This window comes from Thermobia domestica, chromosome 5 (genome assembly GCF_964235325.1).
Source record: "Thermobia domestica chromosome 5, izTheDome1.hap1.1, whole genome shotgun sequence".
Classification (NCBI taxonomy): Eukaryota; Metazoa; Arthropoda; class Insecta; order Zygentoma; family Lepismatidae; genus Thermobia; species Thermobia domestica.
Window position 1 is genome coordinate 116,039,618 of NC_137458.1, and position 25,293 is coordinate 116,064,910.

At 34.5% G+C, this 25,293-nt stretch overlaps 1 protein-coding gene across 2 annotated transcripts in view; it reads right to left on the reverse strand.

Annotated features, from left to right (window-relative positions):
* sll (adenosine 3'-phospho 5'-phosphosulfate transporter 1) overlaps nt 1–25,293 on the reverse strand; it is a 45,331-nt gene that overhangs the window by 16,306 nt on the left and 3,732 nt on the right. For both annotated transcript variants that reach the window (XM_081758955.1, XM_081758956.1), the window contains exons 2-6: nt 24,272–24,390; nt 18,563–18,783; nt 11,240–11,436; nt 8,975–9,199; nt 2,150–2,300 (exon numbers count right to left, since the gene is read on the reverse strand). In XM_081758955.1, coding sequence (XP_081615081.1) covers nt 2,150–2,300; nt 8,975–9,199; nt 11,240–11,436; nt 18,563–18,783; nt 24,272–24,303 — 826 coding nt within the window. In that variant the 5' untranslated portion in view covers nt 24,304–24,390. The remainder of the gene's footprint in view (nt 1–2,149; nt 2,301–8,974; nt 9,200–11,239; nt 11,437–18,562; nt 18,784–24,271; nt 24,391–25,293) is intronic.

A 25,293-nucleotide genomic window follows, 5' to 3' on the forward strand; every position in this document is an offset into this window, starting at 1 on the left:
GTGTATGTAGAATCAAAGGTATGGGCCACCGCTCTAAACTTTCTCGCTCCAATTCCTTAAACTAAATCATGTTGTGCTGCAGTTCTTAACATTTTTAAAAATGTAACTTCATAAAACAAATAAAGGTGCAAAGTTTAATAGAAACTAGGCACAAACAACAACAAATAAAGGTTTTTTTCCAACTTTTCCAGACACTCTTTGTGATTTAGTTTTTTATTTATTTATTGATCAGTTAACAATTCTATCTACAACACCTTGCTATCGTTTCGTTCATTGTAATTTAGAGCAATTAAACCTAGATTCTTTTGGCATTAAGGAGGCATTTCTTGATGTAGGTTACGTTATTATGATTTTTTTTCCTGACATACCATCAACTGTTAATACACTTTACCATACTTTCTCTCAAGAAAGAAAGAAAAAAAAATCGTTGGGAGGGTTCGAAGCACTGATCTACACTTTTATCATTTTTGTATTTTCCATGCACCTTACCATTCAACTATTTTCTCTCCTTGCTAGTTTACACAGAAAGACCGGAGTGAATTGTGCACTTCGCGTTTTTAAAGCTATTTTCAAAGGTTTACTCCACATATAAGCAAATCTATGTTGATATTGTTATTAGAATACTGCACTATCGTAGATAAGATAATTTCATGGCAGAAAAAAATGTTAAAGAACTTATGAAAGAATGTTAAAATGTTAAGTTCGGATGATCCCAGGGTTGGAAATTATATTTTTGATTCATACGGGGTTATGTATTGGATTAACTTGTGGAATATAAAGAAAATATGATGTAGGTACATGAGTCTGAAACAATTAAACATATAAAGGTAGTTATTAAATTAATCATGAACGCAATTGTGGATTTTAGTTTAATATTAGTTTATTTCAGAAAAGCATAGAATTAAAAACAAAAGTGTATAATTTCTTATTTGTTTTCATCAGCGCAAGTGGGATCGTTATTAAGTGTGAAGTGACGTAAATATAAACAAATATAAGCTACTGAAGTTCTAGTAAAGAATGCTATTATAAGAATCGTACTATCTTTTAGTCTCGGATACTATTAATTTAAAATATGTAAGGGTTATTTTAACATAATGAAACATTATTCTTGCATTTTAAATGTTCCAATTTCTCGTCCTGGCAAAAGGTAGAACTGCCATGAAATTTAGCTTACAATAGTTTTTTGGCGAGTCTAATTAAAAAATAAAGACCATTTTTGTTTAGTTTAACCTCCTATGTTTATGCACCAAGGCTAAAGGAGACGGTGATAATGAGAGGAATGATGATAGAATGAAGAAAGTGGAAGAAAACAAGAGAACTCCGACATCGACATCTACGCTAATGGTGTTTGTCCACCACTACAGAGATAGAAGTAACAAACAAGTTATTATGGGTTTTGTAAAAATTCATAATTTTAAAGATTCTTCTCATCGTGTTTTTGTTTACTTTGAATACCGATCACAAAGTTACTTGATGAAAGACTTTACAGAAAATAAATTACAGGTTTTTATCTGTTTTCCTGACGAAAAAGAAAAAAAAGCCCAGCCTATAAAAAGGAAGAAAAGTAACTCGTCTCCCTTAGCCAAAAGGGCACATCCGTGGGACGTTAAACTGAAATATTTCATTTTTTTTTTCATTCTAGATTAAAAGTATAAATAATGTATTAGATTTGCGACTTAAAATTACCGTATGTGTTGTAGCTATTTTGTTTGTCTACAACGAAATATTATCGTTCAATTTCCACCCCTGACTATGGACAAAACGCAGGGGTTATTTAGTTTTTTTTTTTTTTTTTTTTTTTTTTTTTTTTTTTTTTTTTTTTTTTTTTTAAACCTGTGAATGGTAGGATTGTTTATTGACCTACATATGATTTAGGTTTTATTTAATGTTAGTTATGGACCAATAAATATGTAAGTTCGGTATATTAATCGATCATCGCACTTGAAGAGACCGGGGATGAATTTTCTCGAAATAAATTTTCTGGGATATACAAATTGTCATTGTACGGTTAGTCATTTTTTTAAAACTTCTTTTTACAACGTATAGTCTGTTTTAGATAAAAGTTCAGGTTGTAACTTCATGTAATGTCATACAGCCAATTAGTTGATGATAAGAAATTCGAAAGAAATTAAAACATAAATGCACTTACCCTTATGATCTTCTGCACTGCCCAATAAGAAAAATGTCATTCCTATAGAGATCAATGCTGCTGTGGCGTATTCATAGAATTCGTACGTTTTCTTGGAGACTAATTTCCCCATAAGCATCACAGGGATTATCTTGGAAGCTTTGGCTAAAACCTAAAAATTATGTAAGTTAAAAACAAAAGTTTTAGATGAATGGCACCAATTTCAAAATAAAACAAGAAAAAAAGCGAAAAATAAAGATGCTTGTTTATATCACACCCAGTAAATTTATATATCATGATTATTACTGAAAGTGTTAAACATTAGCTTATCAACGAAGGATCGGCATGTTTATTTTAGAAGAGGATAAAACTAGATCCAGAAAACGAATATAAAACAACAAAATGCTTCAGGGCTTCCCTGACTTCTTTAACGATGTATTATCTTCCGCTACACTACCAACTAGAACATGGTGATAGTTTCTTCAGTAAAAAAAAAGAAACATGCTTAAACAGAAAAGCTTGGCTAAAAATTGAGAAAAATAAATAAGTTAGTTCAATCCATACTATCTAAATACGTTATTAAAGATGTAAAAATTGAATCACATGGACAGCCATTACAAGAGAATAGGGTGTGCCGCATCTTGATGTTAAGCATATATTTTTTTCTCCCCAAATGTCTCTAGTTGTAAAATATCAAAAATATAGAAGCATTGTCTCTAACAATGGGTGATATCAATAAAAATAAGTAACTACTCCTGAGAAGTCCTGCTCCAGAATCGGAGTAACTACACCTGGAGTAATCTCCTCCCTCAATTTCGTATCAATAAAACAAGCCACTACTCAGGTCTAGTCTGCTCCAGATTTATGAACGTTTACTCGCGCTTCCTCTGCACGTAGCACTGAGTCGTATCAATAAAAGAAGTGATTACTCATTTCTCCCATTCATCGCGCAGTCATTTCGTTGTTTTTAACCTATAGCGTAGTATCTTAAAAGCCATGAAACGGGCAAGTAGCAACGATAGCTTCAATCAAAGTGCATTTGTGGATATTGTAAAAGAGTTTTCAGTGGTACTTTCAAAGTCACAGCTACCAGAAAGTAAACGAAGGAAAGCCGAAGCTTTGAAGGTAATTACAGTGAAATGCAACGAAATATCAAATACATCTACGACTGAGACACAAATTCAAAAGAGAATCTTTAATATTCGAGCGAGAATAAAACAAAAATAAAAAAGAAGAAAAAAATAAAAAATAAAAAAACGGGAAAGAAGAAAGTAACACTGAAACCATGGGAATGAACCTTCTCATGTATACACCCTTTCTATCAATGTTGAGTTGAGTTGATTATTAGTTTAACGTCCTTTTCAGTAGCGTGCCTATATGAGACAGGACCCACTGATTAACGTGGAATCCAAACCACATGAGCTCCTGCCGGGAACCGAACGCGGGTCTCCTATGCCAAAGGCATGTACGCTAACCGCTTAGCCACGAAATAGCTCTTCCAATTAACGTATTACTCTCCAAAATACTAGGTTTCTTTAATGCCACTTGTGTATAGTCAAGTGCTCCGATAGCACCCGGAAATGTATATTGTTCTTGCCACTCTGCCTTTGCTGTTTGTATATTACGCACACTTCCGGAAACAATCCATTTTCAGGTAGTCATAGACAGTACTTTGAGCCACACCAGAATCCCCTGACATTCCGACCTGGAATCCCGGATCACTCACGTAACGCAAGAAAACCAAGGGCACGATTTCTCTGTAAATTGGGGGGGGGGGGGGAGGGCATTAAGATGCAGAAGGTATATATATCAGGATTTTAAGACAAATTGCACTCTAATTATGCCAAATATTGTATATTCATAAATACAATAGGGGGCCCACATGAGCTTTGGGGAGCCCGGGCCCCCACAGGATCGGCGCCCTTGAAGAAAACCCGCATCTTTTCATCATTACGTAGTCCATCACCCCGAATTTTGGTTGATTCTCCTTAAAAAAATGTTGTGCTAATCACTACATTTTCTTTCATAAACTTATAATACTTTTTGTAATCTCCATTTCCAACATTTCTATGCAGTTTATAAGTTTTTCTACGTAGTAAAACAATCATATACTCTGCCATATTTCGCACGGAGTCACCTATTTAGCTTGCTCCACAAATTTGGAGAAGTTACTAGCATCACAGAGGAGTCTTTGATTTTTATTGATATCAAACGCGTAGTAGTTACTCGGCTCGAGAATAGAGGTGTGGTTACTTCAAAAGGGCGGGGCTTCTCCGAGGTCAGCCGAGACGACTAGTGCTCAGTTCTCTTTTTATTGATACCAATGCGAGTAACTACTTCAAAATTGGGCGTAATGAGTAACTTCTCCGTTTTATTGATATCACCCAATGTTAGTGAAACCTGTAGTAATAAACTATAATTCTGAAAACTTTGCACTGACTAGTGTTGCCAACAAGATCATTGAAAATTCCGCCAAATTCCTGACCGGAACCTCCAGAATTCTACCAGAAAATATGATGATTTGAAAATATCGCTACAATTTCAAATCGTTCAGAAAGATATAAACATTTTAATTAAAGTCTTCAGAAAGTATTTAAAAGGAATTAGAAGTACTGTTAAGCTGCATAATGGGTTTTATATCTTCATCCGAATCTTTGTCTTCAGTTAGTGATGTGGATTAAGTTGCTCTTGTCATTGTAACAATACTTTGTAATAGTTTGAAATAGGCAAATCAAAATCATGAAACATTTTTAACTTCTGAACTCAATCTTTCAAATTTAAGTTACTCAACCAGTGCTTTCTAAATTTCTATTTCATTGTTTCCATTTTAATCACAAATACATTCACAGAACACAAAACAAATTCGCACATACCGATAACAACAGCTTAACACTGACATTAAATGTTATACACTTATCCTAGCAACTATAAACGAGAAAAAAAAAAAAAAAAAAAAGACAGAAAGATGCTTACTTTTTATGGAAATGTTATTTGTTTTCGAAACGTGTTGAGAATAGTTCCTGAAATTTTAAAATGTCCCGTCAACCCGATGGCACTAGTAACACTGGCACAGACACCTATTTACATCTTTCAGGTTACTATTTCAAAGAACAGCTATTTACGGAAAGACAGAAACTGTCGCCATGTTTTAAGCCGAAGAAGATACATTGATAAAAGGCCCAGAGTAGTCCTGGAACTGTTTGTTGTGATATTCATTTCCTGGGTTCTACATAAGAAAAGTTTTTTCCCCTCTTCTAAATATTAAATATGGATCGTAGAACTTCCATAAATAAATATTACTTTTAAAAAAAAGGGTTACCAGGGATATTTTCATTTTCCCTAACTTTTCCTGGTCTATAGAGCACATTTTCGAGATTGAATATCTTGAGTTCTTAGTGTGTATTTTAGCTTCTAAGATCTTTGTTAGCTGAAAGTCGTATAATTGGAAGAAAGAAAAAAAAAAAAAAAAGCCCACCACAAGACCTACCCTCTGCTTTTCTGAGTATTTTTTATATTCTTTATATACGCAAAAAAAAATATTAACAGAAAGTTACATGATGTATTTTGATGACAATACAATAGAACCTAGCATACAACATACTGTAATTAACGAATAGCTGTGACAAGTTTTCATTGCGTTACGGAAGAGATTTTCTGAAGGTGTACGTTCATAGCTTCTCTTTCCAGATTAAGTTATTTTGATAACTTTTGATTTCTTCCTCTCTAGTACAGTAATTTGATTAGCAATGTGCTTACGCTTACGCTTTTTCGACTCAATTGTATTTTCATCGGCACGCTTTTTCTTCATGGATTCCTCATATTGTTTCCATGAAGCACAAAGAGATTGAAGCATTTTGCCATTTATTTCCATCGTACAAAGTTCCTCAGAACATTTTATAGAATCATACACTAGTCTCAATACTACTATTAAATCTTCACAAAGGTTTTCTACCATCACGTCATTAATAGAAAAAACACTTTCAACACCCGTATTTCCATGAGAAAGAATAAGCAAAATTTCCACTACTTTTCACAGTTCTTCGAACTCATCACTATTTCTGAGTAAATTGTGATAAGAAGTGTCCAGTCGATCTGTTTCAGAGTTGAAACTGTTAAACTTATCCTTCCAGTCACTCTGTAAATTAGAACACACTTTAGTGTATTGATGGTTTGCTTCTACTGCACTTCGTAGCGGAATGTGATTTTTCTCATATAATTCTTCCAAAACAAACTTCATACGACTTTCACACAAATTCTCATTTGCAGAATCTCTCTCGGAATGAAACAGAGCATAAACCTATATTTCATTGGACATTTTCCAAGATCTTCCCACATATTGATTTTCTATATTCTGGCAGGAATTCGGGCTTTAGTCTTTCATTGACTTTGCTATGACTTAAAAACTTCTTTGCAGCAAATCCTATGTCAACTTTAGAACAAGACATAGTTTTATCTTCATCAGATACTTGTACTTTTAACAGTTTCAAAGTCGTGTCCGCTTCTATTAAGACTTCACTTTTAATAAATATAAGGCTTCACATGTGTCACATAAATATAAAGATAATAAAAGACTTCACATGTATCTTCATAAGGCGACGAATCAAACGTTCACATTCTGCAGACAAAAATAGTGCTAATGGCTTTAACGATTGAAATTTAGCCAGAAAAAGTTCAACATCAGCACTGATAAGACACCAAAAAAGCCAATCTAGGCAGGGTTAGCGGATTATCAATTGCTTTCTGAACAGTACCATTTTCCAAATACCTTGGAAGACTTCTTTAATTGTTCCAAGTACTTCTCGATATGTGGTAATAACTCAATAGCGCACTGAACAACTTCGGCATTCTTCGCCAGTGCCAGAATTTCTTGGAAAATATATTAATGCCTCTGCACGATATGAAATCTGCCCAGCGTGCGGGGCCATCCTTAAAAAGTTGCAAGCTATTCAAAACTTCATTAATATCCTCGTCAGCAGTATCATGTCCAGTTGGAAGTGATCCATGAACAATTTGCAAACTGAAAGAATCCATATCTGAGAGTTTGGCACCATCTTCATCTTGTGCAATTTCAGCAAACTGCGATGAAATTTTCACTTGACACTGGGTTCATCCATAGAAATTTATGTTGTTATGGTTACTGATAAACCATTAAGAGCTGCTTTGAATTTGCTAATAAGACCTTCCACAGTAGAATGGCGACGAAACGCAGAATTCAAATACCTAACTGATAATTGGTTAAGCGAGTTTCCCAAAAACGAAAAGTACATCGAAAAAAAAAAAACAACCCTATATTTGGAAGTTTCAAGCCACACACAATATAGGATAACTTCGTTCTCCCCATTGAAAATTTCTGATGTCCCATAACCATCTTCATTGCCCATGTGATTTCAGCGCTTGTTACTTCCTCTTTGATAACATAGTCACACATGCTGCTTGACTTTGATACTCCTGACACTCCATGTGATTTTTTTTTCCTTTCACAATCACTGGATTCACTTTGGCAGGGAAAGATGATTTTGGCATTGCTAGGAACTGTGGTATAACTGTTTGCTTGCTTTTGTCTTTCTATGTTTAGCACTTTTTAAATGAGTTATCACAGCTTGCTGACCTATGTTACTCAGTTCAAATATCTTCTGGTACAAAACACAATACGCTTTATATGGATTATTAGGAGAAGCTGTACGTTGTGTTTTAGAATCATATATCACCACTTCCTCCATTCAGGATATAGTGTGGAATCCACTCACTCAACATTGAAAACAATTTTCTTCGACATTTTCAAAGTTTAATCTGAATATACCAAAATCAAAAGTCAATTCAAATATTAATACAGTAAAGCCAATCAATCAAGTACAATAAAAATCTAATAAAAAAGAGAAAAGAATTAAAAGAAAAAGAAAATTAATAAAAAAAAAGCTTATAACACAATTTGCAGCTCACGTATGTAGTCCGTTTGTAAAATCAGCTCATTGCATTTGCTAGGGTCATTTTCGAAAGCGTTTAAACGAACACCTATTTTGAGAGGGAAATGTGCAAATCATACAGACCGCTGACGTATGACCAGTTCTGAAGGCTAGTTATTCCAGTTCCCAGCTGAAAATCACCCTTAATAGGCCGTATTGTTCATATCCCAGTTTTGAATATCGCGTGCAAATTTCCCTCTCAAAAGCAGTTTCGTTTAAACGCATCCGAAAATAACCATAATAAAAAAAAAATATAATGAGCTGGTTTTGCAAACGGACTACTCATATCAAAACGTACATATTCATGACTGAATACTTTTCAATAACCTACTAAAAACATAATTTCATGCTCCTCTTAACTGATTCTAAAATGTAATTATTTTCTTCAATTCTAATACAAAGTTCCGGCAAGCATCAGACAAACATGAAATCAGAAAGGAAAAAAGTGTTTTAAGCTTCATTGATATAAGCTGTCTCTATTATCTACCTAATCTTCCCCCTCCTTCACTCATACAATCAGCCAGAAATTAAGAGCAGTCACAGGATAGGAGGTTAGCATTAATATTGTCACCAAGTATACAAAAAGTAAGACTGGTACAACCAGTTCAGTTAGTCACCTTACGTTCTTCGAGTCCTTTATGCTAGAGAGTTTAGTCGTAAAAGAAAAGTATACTTACAACGATTAACATGCTCAAAAGCAGAGAAGTAAAAATAATAAGGTTATTAATTTTTTTGTATTATTAACAACTAAATTCTCTTACTTTTATAGGTTCTCCAGGTACTTGATAAGCCTGTAAAATGTATATATTAAGAAAGAAAAAAAAAAAAAAAGGATTAATGCTAACCTCTAATAAAGTAATGAAACTAATGATAATATGCCCACCTGTGTAGGAAAACTAACGTATTTTAGGGCTTCGTACTGGCACCACGCACTCATTATATTGGAAAACGAACAGTAAGAATACTTGTACAGAGGCGACGTATGAGGAGGCTGACGTGTTGCCAGTATATAAGATCCTGACAACACAAATGCCAAAATTCGATTAACGAATACAAGAAACTGAGAATCCTTAAACTGGGCTGTGTTCCCTTGAGAATCGGTGTATACCTGGAAAAGAAAACAGTGATTAAAATTGAAAATTCTATTGTTTAATAAGAGAGCCATTGCACTTAAGTACATACATAGGTATTAAACTTAGTTAAGTGAGAAGTAATAAAATGCCCACTATAATATAATGATAATGAGAAATAAATACATATTTGTTATCAGTATCAAATAGCCCTGTTAAAGCGAATACTTCTCAAATATAGGTAATGTTTTAACAATTTTCTTATCAACCCCCAAAAATATTTGAAAACTGAGAATCCTCCGAAAGATAAACAGATTCTACTTCGTGTTTATGAGTGACTACAGAGGAGAATAAATAATGAAAAAGTAAACAATGAACAATCGCCACCTGTGACGATTCACGAGACAAAGCAGAATAAAAGAAACTTAATAAGTGTTTAGCAGAGACAATGATAGTAACATTGAAATACTGTCAATTTTTAAATAATTTTCTAACTACTAGGGGCGTCAGTACATTTCGTAAACACTTTGTAAATTGCTTGATGATTTACAGGTCTGTAACTGCGTAGATCTTTTTTCTGTGTTCTTTCTTATACAGCAATATGATCATGACACTTCCCTACTTCTCGAGAATTCAACTACTTCGTAGATATTTAATATAAAGTTGGCTAGGATTTTTTCCACTTCTTTTAACATATTTAATGTAATCGTATCATCTTCTGGTGCCTTCCCTCGTTTCATGCTCTTAATAACGTCTGCAACCTCTTCTTGCAATATGGAATTCCCTTTATTTCCCCTTCGCTTTCTTTCACTCCCTGTTCATCGCTTACATATAGCTTGTTATAGAACTCTTAAATCTCCTTCAGTATTTCTTCGAGGTTGTTAGTGATTAACCATCCTTTTTCTTTCTTATCGCGACAATCTGCTTCCATCCATTGCTTATGATTTGCTTTTAACTTCTTAAGGCTTCTGTTGGATGGTGGTTAGGGGAAGTTCTAGGGGAATCGTCTCTTTTCTGCATTGAAGCTATATGAGACTGCACCGACAGGTTTAAGGTGGAATCCCAATTACTATAATGCGATTTCAAGGCTTTCCCTACCAGAAACTGAACCCAGGACTCCGTGCATAAAAGGCGCGTGCGCTAGCAACTAGACGAGCGGAGAGAGCTGAAGGTATGTTATTTATTTTCTTGCAAAGATTGATAAAAAGTAGTGACAACACTTCTCTCGCCAGAGGGCTATGTCTCAGCACTACAAGAGTTCCCTAGCTAATAAACGAATGTGAGGCGATGAAGTGTGGCGAGTGGCAATGACTGTGTGTTATTCAGTCAAAAGTAGAAGTGCCGTAAAATAAGGAGTAAAGTGGAAGCGCAACAACAATAAGTCTCGGAAAGACGAATAACGTACGCAGATGAAAACTGATCCACACATGTGGCAGAAGGTGACAGAGATATGAGCCGATTGAAGGAGTGCAATAGATATCGCGCTCACGTCGCGCAATAGTAATACAATTGTTCTTATTAGTGAAATTATGAGATCGGAACTCAGCTACCTCGTGTAGGTTACCATATGTTCTTTGGAAATTTCGATTTACGTTTACGAAAATTTCTGGAATTATTACCATACGACTGTTACTGTTATAATTAGTACTATACACAGCTATTTTCTGAAATTACCATTACGAATTTGTTATGGTTTGAATTCTACATGGCCTCTGTTATCACTGAGTAAGTATCAGGAGCAACAAAATTATACCAACAATTGGCAGATTTTAAGAAGTTGGCACCCAAGTTTTGAGGAGAGGAAAGATGGTATTTAAAAAATAGTCAAGAATCAAAACAATAGATTTTACGAAGCTGACACTCAAGTTTTGAGAAGGGGAAAGATCGTATTGAAAAAATAATCAAGAATCAAAACAATTTATTAAAAATAACCTTATGATTCACAAATTCATAAATATACTATATATACATACAAAGATCCAAGTTCCGGAAAGGAAATCGGGAATAATTTGTCGAACGAAGCCCACATTTTTCTTCTTTTTAGAAAATGAAACACCCGTTAAAAAATAAAATATTACCTGTGTCATAACTTTCTCCTGCAACACTCCCCACGTCAAATAAGAACCTTGCAGGCCAACAAAACAGAAAAGAAGTACAAATGCCTCCTGGAAAGTGCTTCTCGCGTAGCCTGCTTGCTGTTCATCACTGCCTAATAACTGCGATCCTTTGGTGTCATGTAAACAAAGTCTTACGATGTGCGGAAAACATCCTTTATCTATAATAATAAAATAAAAAAAAAAAAAAATTAAAAAATGAGAATAGGCTAAATGTTTGCAAATAATACAATGCTTTTACAAATATTATTCATAATGCTCTCAATCCTCAATATTGTTGGGAGTAAAGGTTCAAAACAAATATATAAAATAAAATGAATATGGATGTTACTTCAAAATCATTAGTTGTAATTTGCCTTTATAGCTGGTTAAAAACAGCTATAGTTAATTTTCGTGAAACAGATAGTTTGCGGTACAAAAGAGTGCGTTACAAGGTACCTGAAAAATTTGTAAGAAGTTATTTGTGTCACAGAAGAATAACGCAAAGTATAAAGTGATTAGAACTTATATGTCTTATGGGCGCTTGCTTTAAAAAAATGCAGTAAACTCACTTTTCATACAGACACTGTGACTTCTTTGATTTAATATTTTACATATACACGTAGTTTCAATCGCAATTGCTTTTCTTGAGACAATGTTGATCTCATTCCATTACAGACAGCATTCAATGATTAAACTTTAATCTACATTTGGATATTTGGAATTAATGAAGATACTATAAAATATATTTCTAATAATGATAAAACTCTGAATATCCCTGCTATTTGAGTTTTACATATTTTACAAAATAACCCAAATAACTTTTGCATATAATAAATAGTATTTTCATTATGTTAGATACCCACGAAAGTTCTGTCGGAATTCCATGTGCTAACACTTCACACTATCCATGACTTTTTCCATTTTTCGTTTCGAGGAAAAAAAAAAAAGTACCGTGCTAGTTGTGTTTCATGTTCTCTCCAACTCGTTGTGGCAGCCAGTTAAATGGGCCTTCATGCTTTATGAATTTAAACTGGAAATAAACGGTAGTGAAACGAGAAGAAAACTATGCCAGGTATTCGGTAAGAATGCGCTAAATGAGCAGACAGTACAATTATGATTTAACGAGTTTCAGAACAATCATAAATCCCTTTCAGGATGCACAGCATATGGGACACCAAGAAGTCAGTGACAGCTAGTTGGATAGTGAGACTGGAGTTTAGCATCCTTCATGATACGTGGATTGAGGAAGGTGGAATTCGAACCACCGTAATGTGTACATATATATGAAGCTCTCTCACTGGGAATCAAACCTGGGACCCTGTATACCAAAGGCTCGCGTGCGCTAACCACTAGACCATGAGGAGGATCCATTGACAAAATGAGGCCTCACGTTGGCTATTGGGGCCGGTAACGGCAAAACATTTCGATGACTAAGGAAACAATTTAATTGTACTGCAGAAACAATTCGTCAATACCTCCATCAACTTGGAAAATGGTATAAATGAGATGAAGGGTTGACTACGGCTCAAAAAGCGATACGATAAAATCCTTGTATTTCTTTGTTTCGAAAAGACAAGAATTCATTTGCGAACAGTGTTGATATGTGATGGGGAGTGGGTTCTTTAAAATACTTTACGTTCATTTATTATTGATTGGCATCACATGAGTTCCTCCTAAATAAACAAAATTGGCATTGAATCAACAAAAGGTTATTTGTGTTAGGTGAACTGCTCAGGTCACCATGAATTACTGCCACTTAGCAAGAGAATCAGTGCAACTGTATACTCAGAGCAATTAGAATTGAGCTCACAAAAAATTGCAAACCGGTTAAAGCTTGTGATGCGAATTGCAGAGGTGTTATTATGCTTCAAGGAAACGCCAATCCACTATTACTAACGTCACTTTTAAACTTGGCTAGGAAATGTTAATACATTCTCCATACCCCAGGACTTTGCATTGATGAATTATCATTTATCACATTCGTGAGACCTCAGCTGAAACAATGGTTTCGAATTCTCCCCAAGGTGACACACACACTGGATGACGTTATTTGGTTTACGTTACAGTATATTCTACCACCAAAGAATCCATAATCTGCTTAAGCATTGAAAACAGGTTATTACTGTTGATGCCAACTGTTTATGATATTCCAGATGTGCCTTCTTTCATGCTATCATTTTTATCTAATTAACTAACTCTATGGCCTACGGAACCCGGAAGTTCAAAATCGCGTTCAAAAAAGTTCTCCACTGACTTCTGTCCTTAGCCAACTGGGCCCAGTTTCTACTTTGTACTCCTATTTCTGCCAGATCCATCTTAATATTGTCCTCCCATCTGCGGTTGAGCAGCTCCTAGCACGAACTGAGCCAAAGTTTGGCCCGGCACAGCAGAGTCACCACCCACTTATTCTACGAAGTGGGAAAGGATCAGAAGAAACACAAGTTTCAAGGAAACGTGAGGAGTAGCATCCGGGAGAGTTAATATATAACCATAACGCACAACAAAAGATAGTGAAACAGTAACGAGATATCATACTGGAATATCTAAATTTGTTATAGAATAACGTTAGATGTAAATAATTTCAATCGTAAAATTTACTCTTTAACATTATTTTATTTATAGTTTAGGCAATCCATTTTTTTTTTTTTTTTTTTAAATATCTTCTAACAATGACAATAGTAACAAAATATAACATATCACTATTCGTGTATCCTTGTTCCATATAATAACCCACTTGTATAATGGTATTTAATTTCTATGTTTCCTTTTTCTTATTTCAGGTCCATTTACGTCGCGTTCTCGATAAGTACCTCAATGGGTGGTAGTACAGAAATTAATATACAGGGTGGCCCAAAAGTACACCCCTCCATTGATCAAGTATCACATTCTAGTTTAAGGGTTGGTTTGCTTCGGCTCTTCCGAGCTTAAAAACACATTAAGAACAAATAATAAACTAAGTCTGGCTGATGGATAACAGTAAGAAATTATATAAAATGCAATGAGCTGAACAGTACGGTACTGTACCTACTTTTGGACCACCCTGTATATATTTATTTTCAGTATTTTAAAACTTTATTTATAATTATTTTTTTTTCTTTTAGCGCGCGCGCGGGCACACACACACACACACACACACATATATATATATATATATATATATATATATATATATATATATATATATATATATATATATATATATATATATATATATACAGTATATATACAGTAGAGCGTCGATTATCCGAAGTAATTGGGGGACATGGGTGTTCGGAAAACTGGTTTGTTCGGATAATCGAACTGTACATGTTTATTTGCCAAAAAGAAGTACTGTACAGTAAATTTATTCATAAAAAGAAGTGTGCTGATTGTTGAAACACAGCGACTGGCGGCTTGGCCGGTCAGCAGCGCCTTATGAAGGCCCCATTAGAAGCAATGTTCCGCCAGCGGTATCTCAGTGCGGCGACTACTGTGGGAAACTTGGTTTGGGAGTGAGGGGGATGATGGACGGTAGGGTAGGGGAGTAACAGGTGCGAGCGAGTACACAGTTCGGTTGACCGACGTTCGGATAATCGACGCTCTACTATATATATATATATATATATATATATATATATATATATATATATAATTAACTTTCTTCTCATCTCTTTTGTATATTAATATTTTTTTCCTCCTTAGGTTAAGTAAACTTCCATCACATTGTTGGATTAAAATTCCTGCTGATGATAACGTACGTAAGAAAATGTATTATTGGTAGATTATCATTTTAGAACTTTATTTTCCCTGTATTTATATATAACATATTTTCCTATGACCTTATAATACATTCAAATCACTGGAACTCAAGGAACACCATTATATGACGTCTGGTATTCTGACATTGGGTAATTTTGTACTACTGTATCATACATTTAAAATTTTGTTACGACGATTCAAGATGCCGAAGATCTAACAAGTTGATTGAGGTGAATTGTAAACATAAAATTTTGAAAGATATGATTTTTAAATTTATATTATTGATTATAACATTTTAAATTTATTAGCAGTTAATGGTATGGGAAGAGAAGAGTCTCCCCGAATCGACTTTTGTTTATCATTTTATCATTTTGTTTTCTTGCTTTCCCAATAAATTACACAATTATTTCTATTTTTACCCGATTTCTTTAACTTTCAAGTCACATTCACATAAGATGGATTAGCTTTATTCTATACAATTTCTTCACTTACAATATCTTGTTGATCTTAAAATTTTTAGTACATTTGTTTACTTTTATCGATTCGAAAATATTATTTATTTTCCTATACTTATCCATATGGTACCGACCGGAATGCTTGTCACCACTTTCTCAATATGTAATGCGCTAGGTACAGGTCAATAAAAGCGGCACATTACATGGCTACATGACATGTTCACTTGAGCCTCCTAAACTTGATAAACCCAACAATGTTTGGTAAACGGTATAAATTATGGAATTCCTCATTATGAAGTTTCCGCAATTTTCGTTCCTTTGGGTCCGAATATTCGCCTCAGGATTTCATTTCAGGAATACTTTCAGTCCCCGTTCTTTCCTCAGAGTAAGCGACTATGTTTCGCAACCTAGAGCACAACAGGCATGATTATAGTTTTATATATTCCAAGCTTCAAATTCCTTAACAGAATTCGTTACAGGGTGTCTACTAAAATTCCTAAACGAAATTTCATTACTGTTTCGTGACCTTTTTTTTACCAAACAATAAAATTTCGTAGCATTCTCAAGAGCAAATTTGGGTGCGAATTAGGCCGAATTTTCATACATGCGATAAAAGCGTGCTTTGCTTGCGATTTGGTGGCGTCTAAAGCCGACCACAGACATTTTTGGTGGTGAATTTTGATGTTTTATACAACAAAAGTTTCTGATCTGTACTTTTATTTGTACAGATAATAAAAATCGTGACCCAAAAGCTAAATTTCGTGACTTTTTCTTGACTTTCATGACAGTTTTCTTGATTTCGTGACTTTCGTGACCGATAGACTCCCTGAGCTAAGACAAAAGATTTTGAATGGAATAAAATAACACGGATTCCCAGCTTTCAGTCGACCTTTAGTTTCTTCGTGGATATGGATTTGGTCTGTTAATATTGATCGTAGATATTTGAAAGTATCCATTGTGGAAACTATTATTTGATATTTTGACGTATCAATAATTTGCAGCATTACGATCCCGGCGAATTTCCATGTACTTAGTTTTCTCTGCATTTCTTTCTGTTGTTCTATCATCTCCTATCAGATTTACATTATCAGCATACGCCATAACATGGTGAAGACCATTCCGCTATAGGCTCTGGTTGCTATCTTTGATTTTTCTTATAGCGTACTTCAGAACAAAGTTAAATAATACTGGCGACAACGCATCTGTTCAGGCCATTCTCGACGTGAAAGCTCGTGGACAATTACTTTCCTACTCGATTTTACTTTGGGGTTCATCTAAACATATCTTAATTAATCTAACTAGTTTTATCGGTATTCCAAATTTTGTAAGAATGTTGTACAATATTTCCTTCCGAACCGAGTCGTAGGGTTTTCTAAAATCAATAAATAATTAATGTACCGAGATATTGTATTCCCATTTCTTTCCGAGTATTTGTCGAAAGGTAAATATTCTACCGATGGTTGACCAATTTCGTCTAAATTCGCACTGATAATATCCACTAATTTCATCTGTGTATGGTGTCAATCTTGTTAACAGAAAGTTGGAGAACATTTTATAGGATATTGACTGAAGAGAAATGTCTCGATAATTATTACAATCAGTTTTGTCGCCTCCTTTCTTGTGAGTCGGAACAATGATTGATTCTTTCCACTCTCGTGGCAATTCCTCCTTCTTCCAAACAAGGAGAATAGTGTGTATCTTGTTCCACAATTTTTCCTCTCCGCCTAAAATTAATTTAGCTGGAATTTCGTTTTCAGTCAGAGATTTGAGTTTCTTTAATTTCTTAATAGCGGTTTCTACTTCTGTTCGGTTAGGCGCTGGAATATACGGTTCTGCTGTGTGTATTTCCTTTCTCCACGAATATTAATTAATTTCTAGCTGCATGTTAAGCAAATCGTCCATTTATTCAAAATGCTATCTATATCAGTAAGAATTGCTCCGTCGGCTTTCTTTAATATATGAGCGCGAGATTGATAGCCTTTCTTAAATTCGTTGATGCCCTTAGACATGCCTCGAATGTTTCTGTTTTCACTATTAAGTTCATTAATGTTAGCTTTAAAAAAAATCGCGTTTCTTTGTTCTAAAAGTTGTGGAAGTTTCCCACCTGATGTCATTGAAATTTTGTGTAGTTATATCGTTCGGAATTTGTTGCCAACGTTGTCTACAGGATCAAATATCAGACACAACTTTTTTTGGTTACCAAATATATGTAATGACTTAAAACAGAAAAAATTCAAATCATGATAGTTCATCTCTAACAGATAACATTAAGGAGACAGAAAACTGTACCATATACATTTCGCCCAACAAAACCAAGTTTTTATGAACTTAACAACATCCTCACCATTATTGTCAAATCTTAAATTTACTTGACTATGATATATTTTCACATCATCAAAAGTCTAAGCTTTAAATTTCATGTGCAATCATAATATCCACACTATATTTAATATGTATCCTGTATCATCCATAAGCAAATCACGTACTATCGATTGCTACGCTTGGTTATCCGCATATAGTTCTCTCTCTCTTACTTCGACCTGTCAGTGTTCTAAACTATAAACGGAATGATTTATTTCCTCGAACATTACTAACAGATTTGTAACGGAAAATTTACTAGAATGATTAGGCATAAATCAGCGTAAAGACATTGGGATTACAAGAATTAGCTTTCAGAATTAGTTGAAAACTACACGAGAGAGCGAGCTCCAATGAGATCACTGCACACGAGCCCTCTGGGAGCAAGAGCCCAATGAAACTAATTATCGCGAGATCGAACGTTATTGAGGGCAGCGAACCCGAGTGAAAATCTGAGCAAGAGTTGAACCTCATTGAAATTAGTGAACGCTAGACCTATTGAATATAATGAGCATGAGCCCGCGCGAGTCTCATTGCAAAATGACCATCCCTGGCTCTCAACACATTAAAATTATTGATAGGGGAGCGTTGACTACGTGATAAGTACTAGTTCTCTCAGTATGTTAAACAGACAATAGGCAACGCAAGACCGTTTATTTTTATGAAACTTGTTTGGTCAGTAAAGTTTCAAACTTTTTTTTTTTTTTTTGTATCATGTAGTAAAGAAATTGAGTGACATGAGAATAACACTTACCTCCTTGATCTAAATAATTAGTAGTTCTTACATATCGTATGATAAGGATTCCAGGTACAAAAATAGTAGCATAAGTCATAAGATTGATAGAAAGGCGAAACAGCCAACTATCCTGCAAGTCTGATCCCTTGCCATCGTTTATTTGGAATTTTTCTCTATAGATAACTCTCAAAAGCCATGAACTGATGTAAGTTGTTACTGCTGCGCCAACAATTAATGTGCTACGAGAAAAATAAAATCTTTCAAAGGAAATCTCACACTCAATATAAGAGAAAGAATTGAATAAAGGTACCTTCGTATGTGATTACTATTTTAAGAAATTACCATATTAGCCCGAATATACTCGAGCAAAAATACGACCACCAAGTCTTTTGACATGATTTTAATGGAAAAATAAAAATACCAAGCATAAAAATTAAATATCGGAAAACTTACCAATTTAAAGCTCTTTTTAATATTTAAATTTGATTCTAACAATGATACATGACCATTACCTATTTCCTATACGTCTGTCCTTAACAAATCACGCAACGGCGCGGCAGGGCAGTGGGAGAGTAATACTAATCGTACAGTCTATGTGGTATGAAATAACATTTTTTTTTTTTTTTTTTAAGTTTAAAGGGATAGACTGCAATTATAATACAAGTACGGTTTTAACAAAACTATCATATAATCGGGCGTATACTCAATACTAACAAAAAAGGAAGAAGATTGACTGATTATAGTGTTTAATAACATTTCTTTAGAACACCGAGGTTATCTGAGATGGGATCTACTCAATAAGGTGGAATCCGATCCATACTCGGATTTTTTTCTCCGATCCAAGCACATTCACCTCAGGGATCGAACAGGGAACCACGTGCATTCGCCATTCGATCCTGAAGCGGAATAAGAAAATAACGTAAAACAGGATCTGAAAGAATAAGGTAACAACAGCCTCATTAAACTGCACTGAATCCAGTGGCGAGTGCTTACTCTGTACAATGAGTCTTCCATTGGATGGCTGGAGTTTTAGTGTCCCTTTCAGCAGCGAGATATGGACACACAGTTTAAAGTGGAATCCAAACTATTGTAATGTATTTAAATTTTTCAAGGGGCTCTCCCTCCGGGAATCGAATCTGGGACTCATGCACGCAAGATACACGCTTTAGCCACTAGACCAGAGGCGATGGCAATGACTTTTCGGGTTGTTTAAACCATATATTTAGTTAACGACAACTTAATACCACAAACAACATTACTCGTCTCAAAGAAATTTTGAAAGCACTTGATAGTTTCCTATAAGCAGAGGCGGAAATAACAATAAAATTAAGCAAAGAAACATTCTCATACGTTAAAACTAAGACTTTTCATGACCTATGAATTAGAAAAGGAAATAAATCTTACTATCGAACTACAAACTTATCTTATAACTTTTATCTAGGGAAGGCTAAAATTTTCCGGATTCGGAAATTCCACATTCCGGATTTCGGAAAAATTCCGGAATTGGCCATCCCTACTTTTATCCTACAGGATGATGAAGCACAATTCCATACATTACGTCTGTCTTCTAAGTAGCAACACGTTTTCCTTAAATGCATTGAAGTAGCAGTGAGTGATTGGAAACCATTCGCAGAGTTTGAGTCTCTTCGGTGTTTTAACGTAATAATAATTATTACTGTTAATAGATATGCATCCCATCGTCTCAATTAATAAGTATAACAATAAAAGTCAATTAACAGCAGTTTAATTATATATAACTAAAAATTGCCGCATACAATAGGTAACACATCATAATACATATATAATGAATTCATACAGCTCCAACACATCTCCATTGATGTAAGATTCAACATACAACCTCTTTCCTTTGTTAGCGTGAATAGATTAGAATCTCTACAACACATTACTCTATATTATATTTTCTCAAACTTAAACACTCTCTACTAGTCCTGTCGTGCCCAGTAGAAGAGCGAAAGTTTTTTTTTATTTATTTTATATTTTTTTACTTTATTATTATTATTATTATTTGTGGGATTTTACGACCTCCCAATAACTAATTAAAACTCCGAGCAATGGAATAACTGGAAAGTCTTAAAATAAATGTGCCTCATATCGTATCAAAATCGAAAAATTAGTATGAATGATATCATAGAAAGTTGTTATGTTATTACAAAGGCTGTCCCAAAACAATTGTCAGTGATGATCATTGTTCCTAGACAACGCTACGAGGCGACCTGACAACAATGCAGGCATGTAGTTCAACACGTTGTGTAAAAGTAAGAACGCGCCAAAGTTTTTTCCCACTAATTTACGGCCAATAGCCGTGCGAAAAAGATGCGCTAATTTTTACACTCCAGGTTTTCCGAATTGTATGGATATAAAAACGGAGCAAAGTTGTGCGATTCGCTATTGATATCGAGGCGGCTTACCGGCCTCGACGACTGTGGCAATGAAGCATGCCTAAAAAGAAGAAAGTATTTTGTTGGAAAGAAAGTTTGTCGAAGGTCGTGAGTCAAGTGCCAACCCGGAACAATTTAAGAAGACTGTACTTACTGAATGGCAAGAAAGGATGCATCTGTGCGTCAACAGTGCAGGCCTTTAATCCGAAAAGAAGCAGAAATGTGACGATCCAGACAACGATAGCGAATAATTACTATAAACTTACTGGTAAAATAAATATGTATGGTTGAATATTTTGTACCAACAGGAATTCTCTATCCTACCTAATCTAAATTACCTCGCAGCCTACTCTATCATTAGCTAATGAATTAAACTACAACCTAGATCGCTGTCGGTCGCCTGGTGTTGTTGTTTGCAAACACGAGGGACACTGGAGTTGTTTGAGGGCAGCCTTTGTACATTCGTATATGGGTAAACTTTTCCCCTTCTACCTTTATTGTTGACCAATTGGATTAGAGTTGAGTGTCTCTTTCAGCAGCTAGACTATATGAGACGTTGATCTACAGCTTAACGTGGAATCCGAACTACATAAGCTCCCACCGAGGATGTAATTCGGTCTTGTGCGACAAAGACGCGTATGCTAACCATATGGCTACGAACGAGCTTTTTGTTATTGACCAATTTCAACCAGAAGCAATCGGCTGAATTCCTAAGCTTAAGAGAAATCACGTGACGGCTTTAAAAAAGATCGTGCAAATTTAAGGAAATTATCATGGACCAGACTAAAACATAAATATATGTCAGTCGTATGATAGAGATTCGCTTTAATATAAAATTCTCCAACTTGTAAAATATCAGTGATCCACGTAACATTAAAATAACTTTGCCAATCCAAAACACGCGAATAGAAATGCAATACTAACAATAATAGAAAGAACAGTGTTCTCCAGGGGTATCTATGAACTGAAATACTTTGACACACACATACAGATATGTACACACACACATGAATTTACACGCTACCAATGATCTGGGACATGCTGATGTTCATTAGTCCAACTCAGAAATTACATTTTGTATATATAAAAAATGTTATAATCTCTCTCAGAGCTTCATTAAACGTAAACGAGTCTACTGTTCAACTCTACATGCATTTGTGTATGTCTGATCCACGATAATTTTCGTGAAATTTATGTTCTTTTACAGAAACTTACCGTTTCTTTCGGACTCAAAAAATAACCCTATACCTTGAGGATGAAATCTATCAACAATACGGGAATAAACATTTCCTACTTGACACTTTCCGCACATATATAACGTTATAAGAAAATAACTTTTGTTATGAATATTCGATTTTGATGTAAAAATGAAATCGTTAAATTTTATGTCCCATGCTTATGCCGGCTAGGCTAAAGGGACGGTGATAATGAGAAATGAATAAGGAAACAGGACAACCCCGAGGAAACCCACGCACATGGTGTTTGCCCACCACAAAGTTCACTTGGCGTGAGCTGGGATCGAACCAAGGATCCAATGTACCACAGGTGAACGCTCTACCACTGAGTCACCGCGACCCCGATTTTGATGTAATATAGCATATATTTACTTTGTGGCTTCCAAATCATTCCCTTTGTTTCCCATTGAAATCGGCCAAGAATAGGAAGCCGCATTATGCTTCACGATAAACTTAGTAAAAATTATCAGATTTTCATGAAACATAACGCATGTTTCCCGATTTCTTAGGGCTTATTATTTGGATGTTTCGTGTTTTTATGCAATACCGAGGTTATAACAGAGGGGACCTATTAACGCGGACTCCAAACCAGGACCGGAGCTTGAATCAAGTGGAACTGACAAGTATACTATATACAGATACACAGACCATCATGTAAGATCAACCCTGATATATAGGCCGTTTCCCACCATGCTATCTCGCCTTTAAGAAAGTCGGATTTCAGTATCACAAGATGGCCTACTTTTTGAGATTGGAATAAGTCAGGATCAAGTAGGTAAATTTATTTCAATAATAATAATAATAATAATAATAATAATAATAATTTTCTTAACATTACCAGACATTCATAAGATATGGTGTATGCTGTCTTTGAGGATTTTGGGATGCATCCTTTGGGTTCAATCAGTACGGGACAAGAGGCTGAATTTATACCGCATTTTATGACGATGTTTCAATAACTTCTTTAAAAAAATTAAAAATGAAGTATTTCTTTTAGTGGTTAACTCAAGCATAAAGTATTAAATATATCCAACTTAAAAAAAAGAAAAAGAAAAAAAGAAAAGAAAGAAATAATTTTCATTCGAAACATGAAATGATAATGTTTGTGTATAACCAGCTTCAGGGCAAAAGTGCTTTTAAATACCGCACTAACTAGAAGAAAAAGAAAAGTTTGTTTAAAATATACCAGTACTGATTAATATCGATTTGTTTGTTGATCATTTCAAATTTGTATGTTGACTTCTGTATTTACTGGTAGTTACGGCAACGAATCATATCTCGGTTCTTGTTTATTTATTATAGTGATTGATAATAACGATTTGCAACTACGAACTACAAGAACCTATGTAAGTTTGCTGTTATATTTAAGGCAAATATTGATAATATATTGAATACAAAAACTACTACAGCTCATGTGTCATTATTTATACATTGAATAGTGAATACTGATTGTTCAGAAAGTGAAAATAACGAACTGTGAGGACAAGAATATATGGTTGTAAAGAAAAGAAAATAATAATTTTCATCCGCGCTTCGACTATGCACGTTCCCATTAACTTTGTTTACTTACGCACACATCGTAAAAGGAAAGGAAATACATTAAGTTCCACCGATAAGTATTAACGGCTTAGATTAATATATATTAACATTGAAATAGGAAAGCATTTAATAAAACCTACAGACAGAAGTTGCATCATTCTTTATTTGGGTCTCCATTTTATTGAAGCCTTTTTGACACCATAACAGAGAAGAAACCTTTATAATACATGATAATAGCTAATATCTGGTAATAAAGTTAACTAGATCGGTAGGATATTTGCTATTTAAATGTATAACCTTTAAACAGATAACGTGAAAATGTTAAATATGTGAATGAAACAGACACGTGTTAAACGAAGCGGTGTGTGAAGAATCACGAAAGAAGGTTCCATCGAAACGCTTGATTTGAAGATTCGAATATGGAAGATAACCAGTCACGTAGTCAAAAAAATGTATATCATACAAACAAATTATGTCACAAATTCAACAAACGTATTATTTAGTTTATTAAAAATTATACAACCTACACACACCACCATGATATTACTACATACCATATTATTATTTCCGGTCTTCTGAAGAACATTATGCCGGAAGTTTTAATATATTATGCATCAGGATTCAGGAAAAAAATCTTAACAACAATAATAGGCGAGCATAACCATGATGTAACCTGAAATATAATAATAATTTTTATAAATATTTCAAGTAGATATATTTAAAAACTGATCAAAGCCTGCCTAAAAGAAAGTAAACATCTTGAAATCTGTTAATTTTAAAATCTGAATACCTGCACTTATTTTATTTTATTTATCCATTTCAGTATTTTCGGCCTATTCATTTGGTTTCTTCTATTATTTTATTTTTATTTATTACATAAAGATACACTGGGTCCCTAAAGCCAGGATATATGTATACACACACAGGGTGTTTCAAAACAACACCGACATCATTTGGGACGTGATTCCTTATACCAAGGTAAGACGAAAAATATAGACCAACCTGGGTGCACAAATACTTCCTTTTGGAGATATAGGCTGCCGAAAACATGAAAAAATAACTTAAAGGTTCATAGCTAAAATACTATGGGACCTACCGTAGTCGGGTCAAGATTTTTATTTAGGAACTAGTATGTGCTATATCCAAATATCCATATTTCTCAATCCTGCGGTACTTCCGCAACAATTTTCATAGAGGTAGTTTTCGAGTACTTCAAATTATATGCCCGTAGCCAAACTGCCTAATAAAAATTGAGTATCTTAGAATTCTGAAACAAGTATTTTTGGATAGAGCACATCTTAATTCCTAAGTGAAGTCTTGACCCGACTACGGTAGGTTCCATAGTTTTGTAGCTATGGACCTTTAAAGTTCATTTTTCATGTTTTCGGCAGCCTATGACTCCGAAAGGAAGCATTTGTGCACCCAGGTTGGTCTATACTTTTTGTGTTATCTTAATTATTAACAACGCAAGGATCGAACAGGAGCATACAGTTTCTGTGGTTTACATGGAAAATATCGTACATTGTATATTTAACAGCAATACAAAGAAAATATGATGTAGATGTATCGCACTGAG